The sequence below is a fragment of the Mauremys reevesii genome, linkage group 1 (genome assembly GCF_016161935.1).
Source record: "Mauremys reevesii isolate NIE-2019 linkage group 1, ASM1616193v1, whole genome shotgun sequence".
NCBI lineage: Eukaryota > Metazoa > Chordata > Testudines > Geoemydidae > Mauremys > Mauremys reevesii.
The window spans coordinates 125,348,644-125,361,094 of record NC_052623.1 but is presented as its reverse complement, the minus strand read 5'-3'; the positions used below and the strand labels follow the sequence as shown (position 1 = coordinate 125,361,094).

The 12,451-nt window shown below is 40.9% G+C and overlaps 1 protein-coding gene across 6 annotated transcripts in view; it reads left to right on the top strand.

Annotated features, from left to right (window-relative positions):
* The window catches only part of OCA2 (OCA2 melanosomal transmembrane protein), a 290,480-nt gene that overhangs the window by 87,018 nt on the left and 191,011 nt on the right, over positions 1–12,451 (top strand). For all 6 annotated transcript variants that reach the window (XM_039499675.1, XM_039499788.1, XM_039499735.1 and 3 more), the window contains exons 9-11: positions 5,908–5,979; positions 9,421–9,486; positions 11,486–11,542. In XM_039499675.1, the coding sequence (XP_039355609.1) occupies positions 5,908–5,979; positions 9,421–9,486; positions 11,486–11,542 (195 nt within the window). The remainder of the gene's footprint in view (positions 1–5,907; positions 5,980–9,420; positions 9,487–11,485; positions 11,543–12,451) is intronic.

Below are 12,451 nucleotides of genomic sequence, written 5' to 3'. Positions count from 1 at the left end.
GCTACATCTCATATTCCTGCTACATCCACATTCTTCTCTTCTTCAACATGTAAAGTGGAATTATGTTGGTTGTGCACACTGTGATCGACCCAGGCCAGTTGGGAACAGCAGAGTAGTAGAAGAGAGATATACTGGCCACTGGATAAGCAGTTTTCTGTTTCCTGAGTGACCAGAGCAGGGGCTGCTCCAGGCTAATGAGAACACCTGATTCTAATTAACCTGCTAAGAGTCAGGTGAGGCTGTTAAGCACCTGACTCTAATTAAGGCCCCTCTGATGCTATAAAAGGGCTCTCTCCAATCAGGCCAAAGGGAGCCAGAGGAGAGGAAGTGCGTGCGAGGAACTGGGAGCATGAGGCATGCAAGAAGCTGAGAGTGAGTAGACATACTGCTGGAGGACTAAGAGGTACCCCGATCTACCCCCTGTATTTCTGTCCAATTGGCTCACATTCTGCATTGATTAACACCCCATGCTGAAGTAAAGCAAATTTCCATACCACTCCACTGAAGCCAGGAAGCCAAGTGCATCTTTGAAGTAAATCCCTTGCAGAGCAGATCGTAGTTCAATATTTCTATTCAAAATGTCATACATTTTGTACCTTTTCTAAACAAAACCCAAATTTTCATCTATAGTACTTGACAGTGTTCAGTGGAAAATAATTAAGCCAGGTTGCCTGTGTTTCTACAAATGTCAGGTTCTGATGCCAGATTAAAGCTTTAGTCCTACTTTTCAGATTAATTAATGGATCAAGCCCCTGTTGCATTATACACTGAAATTCTATCTGTGAACCCACGTGACAGCTATGGTCTTCTGCGACAATGCAGATCACAAACACAGGATGAAGCCTATAAGAGCAGGGGATGACACATTCTTGGTCATGGGGATCTGGCTATGGAACAAACCTTCAGAGGAGATCAGGCAAATGAAGTCTTAACCATCTTTTTCTTCCTCTTTGAAAAAGCCTTTGACCTTTTTATTTACAACACTGACATCCCATTCTACCCATTAAGCCCATACTGACAACAAAAAAAGTAAACAAACATTTTAAAACTCAAAACCAAAACCTCTATTCCTTGCAGAGCTTTCCCCCCCCTGACACTCCATGAGATTCAATAGGGATTGTGGTATTAATTTTATATGGAAGGTGCTCTAATACTACAGTGGTGGGTGGCAGTATAAAACCTTTAGCAAAATCGATGTTTGCTAGAGCTGTTTCCTATCCAAATGTTGAAGCACTGCCATTTTTATTAGATGCAAATGAAGTCCTCACTAAGAGAGAAATATTTTAATGCAACAGGCACACATACGTCACTGGACAAAAAGTGGAAAGGAGATGAATTGAGCTGCATTTGAAGCTTTACACTAAAGTCATTGACAATCATCTTTCAGCTGCCATTTATCACCATTATAAAGAGAAATGAAATGTTGGATATGGTGTATCATTTATCAAATGTCTTCAAAGGCAAATTTTAGAAGCCAGGATGCCCTAGATTTCAACTGGGAAAATAGTGCTTTAGAATAATGTAGTCTGGCTTCTAAATCATCTCATTTGACCTGCTTAAAAGATAAGGCACTTACATGCCTCCTGAATTTTGGAAGAATTGTTCATTTTCATAAAGGCAGCATTACAGTCTACCAAAAACACTTGATAAACTGTGCATGAGTTGTACACAGGGGTGGCTTTAGCGGGGCTTGATTGGGGTCATTTGCACCCACAGAAATCACAAAACTAAAGGTGCCAAAACAACCTTCTGGGGTGATGTGGGGTGGGATTGGAGAGCTGCAGTCTTTCCTTTGTGTTTATGGAGGTGCGTGCAGCTCTATAGCCTGGGCCACGTGTCATAGTGGCACGTCGCTGCACAATGATGTCAGAATCACACACCATTTTGGAGGCCTGAAGGGCAAAATCTGCCAGAGGGAGTGCTGGTGGCCAGGCCGGGTGGAGCAATGCCTCCACGTATCCCAGTCTCTAGGCTGCAGGGATGGGGTGTTGGGCTCCTGGCAGGGCCATCTCCCCCACCATGTTATGGGTGGGTGTCTGTTACTGCTGTGAGTAACAAGGACTGGCCCACTGAATGCACCCATTGAATTGGGAGGCTACATCTGCCACTGATTGTAAAGTTCCTTTGAATAGCTAGTGGAATTTTGATCTGAAGTAGTTTCAGATGTTCTGAAATCATTCTGCCATCAATGGTTTTGGAAATTTACAGTATTTTTAATTAATGTCAAGTACCATAAATGTGTTCAGAAAGAGTTGTAGAATGGGTGAGTTGGGGCAATTGATTTCTTATGGTAAAATACATACAGTAATAGAAATTGGCATACAGGATTAGGCCAGTGGTCAGAATGCTGTCTGTGACAGTGACCAGTATCAGCTGGGCAAATTGTGCAAAGTTCTTGGTCTCATTGATATCTTGTGGCAGTGAGTTCTGCAGGCATATTGTGCATTGTTTTAAAAAGCATTTGCCTGTACACTATAGCCCATTAATCTGTATGGTCTGGGGGACACCCAAAACTTGCAGATAACCAAGTGTTGGGATCAATGGAAGTGTTGCTTCTTCCAACCCCATCCTGGTCCCACATTTCCTGTGCTCTTCTGGCTGCCTCCAGTGCTCCAGTGTTGCCATGCAGAATCCCCTGCTGACTTGCCTCTCACTGCCTGGCCAGACAGCCCAGAGCCCATTGGTGTTGGATCCCAGACAGTGTCAGCTGTGGGGTGTGCAGGCTGGCCATCTGTCTGCCTACTTTGGTGCTTGTAGGCCTGAAGCCCCACCTGGCCCTGGGAATTGGCTGCTGCCTGGCTCAGAGCTGGCCACACACTGCTACTGCAGGCACCAGTTTGGCAACTTTGCAGGCTCCTGGATGGTGGTACAGCCATGTACATTGATGAGCGCTGGAAGATCCAGCTTAAGGGGTGCCAGGATCAGCCCCTTCTCCAGTAGCCACCTGTGGGGGGCTAGGCATGGGGACTCCAAGGGACAGGTGACTCACTGGCTGGGGTGAGAGTTGGCACAGGGTGTGGCTTTCTGAGAGACTGTGTTCACCTCTGTGCCTACAGGGAAGGGGTGAGTGTTGTCATCCTCAGGGGAAGGCTGTGCTGGGGGTGCTTTGCATGGGGTGCTGTGGAGTGTGCCATGTGAGGGTCAGCTGCAGGATTACCTGGGGTACACACTGTGGATTCAGATTATTAGGATTTTCAGATAAAGGGAAATTTGGGTGACTGGGGAACATACTGTAGTAGGTTTGAAGTTTCTGCTTTTGTGGGTATCTCTTCATTGAGAAAAAAAGTGTTTTTCCATTGAGATACCTAACTCAGTATGAAATCCTAAGAGAGACAAGGCACGGTAGTTTTTAACTTCAGTGTAGCTAGCTGGGTAGCTAAGTCTACCCTGATGGGTATGGAGATAGGGCTGACCTTGACCACCTACACTTATAGATTGTAGATCAGAAGGGACCATTGTGATCATCTAGTCTGACCTTCTGTGCAACACAGCCCCAAAATAATTGCCTTAAGCAGATCTTTTAGAAAAACATCATGTTTTGATTTAAAAATTGTCAGTGATGGAGCATCTACCTCAACCCTTGGTAAATTGTTCTAATGGTTAATTACCTTCACTGTTAAAAATGTATGCCTTATTTCCAATCTGAATTTGTCCAGTTTCAACTTCCACTAATGTATCTTGTTATATATTTGTCTGCTAGACTGAAGAGCCCATTATCAAATATTTGCTCCCCATGTAAGTACTATGGATTGTAATCAAGTCACTCCTTAACCTTGTTTTTGTGAAGCTACATAGATTGAGCCCCATGATTCTAGCACTATGAGGCAGGTTTTCAAATCCTTTTATCATTCTCATGGCTCTTCTCTGAACCCTTCTGAGCACTGAATCCCAAACAAGGATCATATTCCTGGGACAGTTGGAGAACTCTGTGAGGAAACTTGAGGTAAAAACTATCATACCTTTTCTCCAATATGATTTAACATTGAGATAACTATACATACCCAGGCTTCACTCCTCAAGCTCCACACAGCAATTGCCTTCTCTGCTCTGCTGCTTGTCTTTATATAGGGCCCTTCTGACCCCAGACTGGCTGCTCCATCAGGCCCTCTGATCAGTTGTTCCTCTGTAGCCACTCTAGGCTGCCTGCAGGACTTCTCTTTGCTTTATTCTGTGGCCTGCCTCCAGACCTCGTCTACCTTGCCACAGGCACAAATGACTGGTGTCTAACTTAGAGTGAGTGAATGGTCTAACTATTATTTGCAGCTTTGAAGGTCTCTCAAATTTATATTTTTTTAAAATGTCATTGTAATTCCTTGTTAGTTGTATTATGTCCCTATTAGGGCTGTTTGAAAATATTCCACTGAAACTTCTTGTGATGGAAAATTGGGTTTTTGACTGACCCAGAATTTTTGCAAAAAGCGCCCATCAGTGATGGCAAAACTCCCTTTGATTTCAATGGGATGAGGATTTGATCCTCTCCCCATATGCCTCACTGCAGAGCTTCTGCCTAAACTCTTCCCCTGCCCTCTGCCAGACTTCCACACTGGGGTGGGATGAGTAATGGGATTGAGAACAATAGAAAAAAACCCTTCATTGTAGGTCACTATCATCTTTCATAAGCACTAAATTCTCTCAAATGTATTTTTAGATGGGGAGTATAAAGTGTATCTGCTCTGAAAGATCAGAGCAGTATGACCTAACTACAGCTCATAAGGGTTTTACCAGTAGTATAGCATAAAAAAAATCTAAATAGAAATCGACTCTTTCCTATCCCTCTCTCAAAATCCACCCACTGAATAATTGCATCTTATTTTTGACAGCATACAAATGTATTTTCCACATTTTATTATTATTGTATAGCTTCTGCTTCATAGTTTGTTGGAATGAAGGGCTGCACAGTGGACAAGCTATTTACAATGTGTTTTGTACCTGAATAGTCATTGTTCAGTCTCTAGGAAATACTATTACTTATATCTCTTGGAAACTCTTCAGGATGAAGAAGCTGGAATAGTTTGTAGAGATGCAGATATTTTCATGAAACTTCTGTTGGGGAAAGATTTTGGATGAGAGTGAATCTGCATGTCTGTGTTTATAGCTGGGTGGTTGGGGTCCTAGCCTCAGAGGTAGGAAATCTAGGTTTGAGTTTCTGATTTGGCGTGAAAAACTCTGCTCTGAATCAGGCAGAATAGAGACTTTAACCTGGATCTCTCACATCCCGGGACAATACCACCCATCCATAGTCGGCTATGTTTTTGTTCCACTGCAAAACAAATGTCAAACATTGCAGTGAAATGGAATTTTCCTCCTCCTGTCAGTTATAGTAGAGAATGGGATGGGGATGGGGTAGTAAGTTGCAAAAGCAGAAAGAAATCAAGGGTGTTTTATTTGCTTTCAGAATAAGGCTATGTCTACACTACAAGTGTGACAGCGGCACAGCGGTGGCGCCACAGCTGTTCTGCTGTAGTGTAGACCCTTGCTACAATGACAGAAGGGATTTTCTGTTGCTATAATAAACCCATCCCCTTGAGAGGCTACGGTTGATGAAATAATTATTCCGTTGACCTAGTTATGTCTATACTAGAGCTTATGTTGGCTTAACCCTGTCTATCAGGGCTGTGAATTTTTCACACCCATGAATCATAGAATCATAGAAGAATAGGGTTGGAAGAGACCTCAGGAGGTCATCTCGTCCAACCCCCTGCTCAAAGCAGGACCAACCCCAGCTAAATCATCCCAGCCAGGGCTTTGTCAAGCCAGGCCTTAAAAACCTCTAAAGATGGAGATTCCACCACCTCCCTAGGTAACTCATTCCAGCATGACATAGCTGGGTTGACCTATTTTTTAGGTGTAGAGGAGGCCTAAACAGATTTAAAATAGTCTTCAATAATGTCTTGCCTTTTGTTACAGATTGTTCACAGAACCCTAGCAGCAATGTTGGGCTCCTTGGCAGCTTTAGCTGCATTAGCTGTGGTTGGTGAGGTAAGTTGCAACCTTTCAAGTATTCAGTTTATTTCTGTGCATTGTATCATAAATCCACACATACTTATTCCTGTGAAAATGGTCCCATGGTGCAGCAGTCTCTATAGGACTTAAAATGCTGCAAGAACAGTATTTGTGTACTCTGTGAATTCCTGTTCCTGGAGCCATGAAAGAGAGATGCAGTCTTGGCTCCCAGTGGGGAAAAAAGAGAGCAAGGCCAACTTAGTGATATGATATTCTGATTTTGCAGGAACTTGAATACAACCATTTTCATCTTAATTCAGATTTACTCTAGTTTAATCTAATTTACTGTGTGATGTAAATGGGCCTAGGTGAGGCCTAGTCTAACCTTCAATTTTCTTAGGTTCTGCAAACTCTTAATTTTTCTAGCTTATGTAAGGTCTATATTAATAGTGCTGGAGCTAGCACTTTTGCTAATGGATAATCTTTTACTCCATCAGGCTATGCAAATCCCATAGTTCCCCAATTTTTACCAGTAATAATCTCTTATATCTTCAAAAGTACTGAGAGAATGAAGGTCTGACTGGAAGTATGAGTGACATAAGAGACCATCTAGGCCATTAGGTTACTGAATGCATCCAGAATATACAGAAGATTAGAGGAGTTTGGCCATTTGTATCCCCCCAGAGGAATGGGGTCCTGTAACTGCATTTCTGACAGTCATCTCCTCCTGATCCCATGTTTTTCATATTCTTGGAAGGATCTGTTCCTGTGGTTCAGTGATGTATATTGCCAGTAAGAGTTAGTGCTTCCCAGATAAAGAAAGGTCAGCCTGCCTATCCCTCAACTCTGATTGGACCATATTATTGGGCTATGAAGCTTGTAACATCTGATTTTCTTGGAAGCTCTCCAAGGCGGTGATGTTCAATGGAACAAACTAGAATCACAACCTTAAAGGTCTTGGTGCCCCAAATAAGGTGTGATCCTTTCTGGGCCATCACAACACCAAGAAGGGCTGCTGCTCCTCCCCCTTCCAGGAAGGAGGAGACCACTCTGATGGGCTGGATCACAGAAATCCCCCTGGGAGCTGCCAACTGCTGTGCCAAGACTACCTCTGCTCCTGTTTTCCCTGCCAGCTCAGGACTCCAGCACCCTGTCTTGCTGAGCCAGACACTCCTGTCTGCTCCAACAAAGACCCGGGGTCTGAATTACTTGCCCCAAAGCTGCAGGTTTACCTGGAAGCAGCTCACAGAAGTGTGCTTGTCTTTAACACTCAGACGCCCAACTCCCAATGGGGTCTAAACCCAAATAAATCCGTTTTACCCTGTATAAAGCTTATGCAGGGTAAACTCATAAATTGTTCGCCCTCTATAACATTGATAGAGAGATTCAGAGTTGTTTGCTCTGAGTTAATTAATAAGTAAAAGGTGATTTTTATTAAACACAGAAAGTAGGATTTAAGTGGTTCCAAGTTGTAACAGACAGAACAAAGTAAGTCACCAAGCAAAATAAAATAAAACGCGCAAATCTATGTCTAATCAAACTGAGTACAGATAATCTCACCCTCAGAGATGCTTCAGTAAGTTTTTTCTCAGACTGGACACTGCAAGACTTCATTGCCCACTTGCCAGCACACACACACATACAGGAAGACTTACAGGTAAAACACACCCATCTGCAGACAATTGTCCTGGTTAATGGGAGTCATCAAGATTCCAAATCACCATTAATGGTCCACACTTTGCATAATTACAATAGGCCCTCAGAGTTATATTTCATATTTCTAGTTTCAGATACAAGAGTGGTACATTTATACAAATAGGAAGATCACACTCAGTGGATAATAATCTTTGTAATGATACTTTACAAGAGACCTTTTGCATGAAGCATATTCCAGTTACATTATATTCACTCATTATCAAATTTTTATAAAATCATATACACTGCAACGTAAGTGTCTGACATAAGTGTCACCGACAATAGCGCTGGTGTGGATAACGAACGCTATGTCAGCTAGAGACGGTCTTCCACCAACATAACTACAACCGCTCATTGGCATAGAACGGCTGCATGGGAGACCTTACAGTAGTGCAGCTGCAGTGGTACAGCTGTGCCTCTCTAAGGTCTGTAGTGTAGACATGGCCTAAGTAACCTTTTTCAGTTTTGTTCCCCTTTTTAATCTGCCTGGCAAGGATGCTTGGTACCTGTATTGATTTTTCTCCAAACATTTCAAAAGTATGAACAAGAGAGTGTGTATGTCAAAGAAATAGCGTGTTCTTATTCTAAATCTGCAGTAAATCCTAACTTAATTGCTTCATGTCCCATTGGGTTATAAAAGAGTATCTGCTCCCAAAAGGGAAATTATGGGTTGTTGTTCACTTTGTATCAGAGAGAGGGAGATTAGGTAAGGAAAGAGTTAACTGTAGAAAGACAAGGTAGAAGTCATTCAGTAAGTGGCAACTTTAAGGAAGTCTGGTAACTGGTTCAAGAGCTTAAAAGCAGACTGACACCTTAAGTTTGTACAAAAATAGATCACGTGTTATATTAACTCCATGATTTAAGTCTTAACTGTTTTCATCCTATGATCTGGTCAGTTGTTGAGTCCATTCCATTATTGTCAAATTGTTGATTTATTAGTTCAATTCCAATTGAAATTTTGATTTGACAATTGTGCTGTTCAATTCTTAAATAGTCTAGTAAAAGATGTAATAGTTTTAGTTAGACGTTTTACTTAATTTCATGTTTGCTTTTATTAATTTGTAATAAATCCCTTACAATCATAAAGCTGTTTTTTTTTCAAAATAGCAAGAAGAGATCACAATACCCTCACCTGAGAAAAAAAATAATGTCGTAAGGTATACCAGAGCTCCTTGGCTCTGTCTGAAAACTGATAGCTTTATCCCTCACATTTTTGTCATGTTCAGCTATATTAGGTTTCCCATGGGGCCTAAACAAACATATCTACTGGTTATACTGCCTTGGGGCCACCATAGATGATAACACTCCCTCAGTGGTGTTTACTCCTTTCAAATATTTTTATCTTCCCCCATGCTCCTTAATTGACAATTAGCAAAACTATATGTACTTACTAGTTCTTTCAATCTTTGCACATATCCTTGTGATTACTCTTCTCTGAATTCCCTTCAATTTGTCCACAGGTGAAGGTGAATTGTCCTATTCTGTTAGCAGAAAGTAAAGTGAAGTGAAGTCTATAAACCAGTTTTCATTTATTTCTGTACAAGAGAAACAAACAAACTAAAAACCAAATGTTTGTGCTAGATAATGAGCCATTCAGGCTGTCAGCATTTTTCAGAGATAATAGAAAAGAGCCCCCTTTGGGTACATTACAGAAACACTAATTAATTTCTATCACAGCTTATTTAAATAGTTCACCAATTAAGTGGAATTTGCAGTTCCATAGCTAATCACTAGTTAGGTGATCCACAGGATTAACAGATAATTGTGTTGTTTGATTTGCAGAGACCAAGCATGGTCAAAGTGGTGGAGTGGATTGATTATGAAACCCTGGCGCTGTTGTTTGGAATGGTAAATAAAATGTAACTTTTGCTCTAAAAGTGCTTGAATAATTGTAGTCAATGTCTAAGCTTTTTCTTTTTATTTGTTAACATCCTTTTAACTGAGAGATGCTATGTCGAAAATTTGGCTTCTTTAGAGTGTTAAAAAACTGGAGGCACTCAAAAACTTGGAGAAAATGAGGCACTTTGGAAAATGTTGGTCTCGGTTTCTTCCCCTCATAAAACAGGGATGATAACTAAAACTGTATAAATGACGGATTTTTTGGTTTGCTGAGTCAAGGTGGAATAACGTTTCTTTTATTGGACCAGCTTCTGTTGGTGTGAGAGAGAAACTTTTGAGCTTGCACAGAACTCTTCTTCAGGTCAGAAGAAGGTCAGAGCTCTTTTTCATGGCATTTTTTGGTTTGCTGGCAGCTCTGAAAAATTGAAAAAAAAAAAAGATTTGATCCAAAATGAATAGGAAAATTGCACAAAAATATTGGTGAATTTGTCCCCAAAATGAGCATTTTAAAGGACAAGAACTGGAGGAGGAGTTCTCCTAATATACTTTAGCCCAGAGTTTAGGGCACTCACCTTGGGTGTTGGAGAGACAGGTTCAATTCCCCCTTCTGCCTGATGTGAATAGGGTTTTGAAAATTGGGTGTTACACATTGCAGGAAAACACCCTAGCCACTAGGCTTTGGGATATTCAGATGTGGGGCTCTCTCAATCTCTTATTTCTGCTGTTCTACTTTGTATAAATAATTAAATATACATAGGATTTAAACTTGAGTCTCCATCATTATAGGTAAGTGTTTTAACCACCAGTCTATAGAATCATTCTCACTCACTTTCCCTGGCCCGGTGACTATTCTCTGTATTATTAATGACAATGAATAGTCATTGGGACCCCAGGGGAAGAGAGTGAGAATGACCCTATAGCTTGGGAGGATTTGAACCTTGATCTCAGAGCCATAACCATTGGGCTAAAAGTTAGAAGGAGAGCAGAAGGAGCCACCACTTCTGCCCCTGAAAAACATTTGTAAATTTGTGAGAAAGTCACAAATAGTTTTGGGTCAACCAAAACTGCTTTTTGGGGCAAATAAACTATTAATGAATTTTTTTTTTGCTGATCTCTAGTGATAATACACTTCCCATTGAAAGGATCTTTGAGATCTATAAATGAAAAAGCCTGCATACATGCCAACTTTTATCACCAAGACAAGATGGGTAATACCTTTAATTGGACCAACTTCAATTGGTGAAAGAGACTAGCTTTGGAGAGCGTTATCACTCTCATTCCACGTGTTAATTTTATTTACACTAAGCCTTCCTCAAACATATTCGACTAGAGAAAGTGATTTCCTTTGTCCTAATTAGTGTTCTGTTGTGAGCCTGAATGAGCAATTGGACAAAAGCATATACCTGGCTAGACTATAATAATATATCAATTATTTGCCCAGCTCCACTCCTGTTAATCTATGTTGTCCTTTTGTGACTGAAATATGCTATGGTATCATAAATAGACAAAATCCACTGCCATCTACATCCATTGCCATTTATGAATTTTAATGACTTCCTGCATCCAGGCAATCTCCCTGAAATATGGAAAATTTTAAATAATCTTAGGGAGTTGATGTCTTCTGGACTCTACAGAGCACTGCTGAAGAAAACAATTGTAAACTAATGGCCACTTTTGATTAGTGAGAAGGTCAAAGATATTTGTAACGTGTGGTGCCTACAAAGTAATTAGGAATGAAGTTCACGCCTGTAGAGAGGCCTGCACAAAGTCTATGCACCCCTTGCATCCTGAAATAAGACCACGGCCCTACTGCGCAGTTGTAAATTTTACCATAAATACCAGTAATAGAAATCTGACTTCTGATACCTAGCTTCCTGATTTACATCTGATGTCCTCTCCAAAAACAGGAACAAAATTGTGGCAGAGATGCAGGACTCCTTGTTATAGCAACAAACCAAACCATTCACTTTTTTATGTGAATAATTCCATCCTTATTTCTTTTCTGTAGATGCTTTTAGTGGCCATATTTTCAGAAACTGGATTTTTTGATTACTGTGCAGTAAAGGTAGGTTTATTGTGACATCTTGCATTTAAATTCTTTATAGTACTGTATTTATATTACTGCAGCACTCTAACATATTTATTGAACTAATACAACTGCTGTTTAGTCAAACCTATTAGACTAAATCATACATTTAAAAACATTTATGTAAGGACAATTTACATTTGTCATACTACAAAGTATAGTGGTCAATTTATAATTCTTTAAGGAGCTAAGTGTTGAGGAAGCATTTCAAGAAATGATATTTTTATAAGTTAAGGCCAGAGACCCTGATTCAGTAGGATACTTAACCACATGAATAATTTTAAGCATGTGAGTAGTCCCATTAGGGTGACCAGATGTCCCGATTTTATAGGGACAGTCACTATATTTGGGGCTTTCTTATATAGGCACCTGTTACCCCCAGTCCCTTGTCCCAATTTTTCACATTTGCTGTCAGGTCACCCTAAGTCCCATTGACTTCCTATCCACTGTGTGCAACAGAGCTGGGCTCCATGCATACTCATCTGTGTCCAGTGCAGAGGAGAGCAGAGAGGAGGTGTGGGTCAGACCACTGGGTTTGTTTATATATGATTAACGGCCACAGACCTTTGTGTAGGGGTTGAACCAAAGACTCAGCTGTTCATCTATCTGAACAGATGGTAGCATGGGGTGGCTTAGGCTGCACAGCCCATGGGTTGGGAGAATAAATTCAGTACTCAGTCGTCCCATTCATAGTTTCCTCTGTAAAGCTTGTTTACTTAGATTGTATTCAAGGCAGAAGATTTCCATATGACTATAAAAGGAGGAATGCAGGATTTGAAGTTAAAGCAAGAGAAAACAGGAAACCTGGATTCTCTTCTTGGTTCTGCCACAGATTCCCTGTGTTACCTTTAGCAAATCACTTACTCTTTCTGTACCTATTTCCTTAGC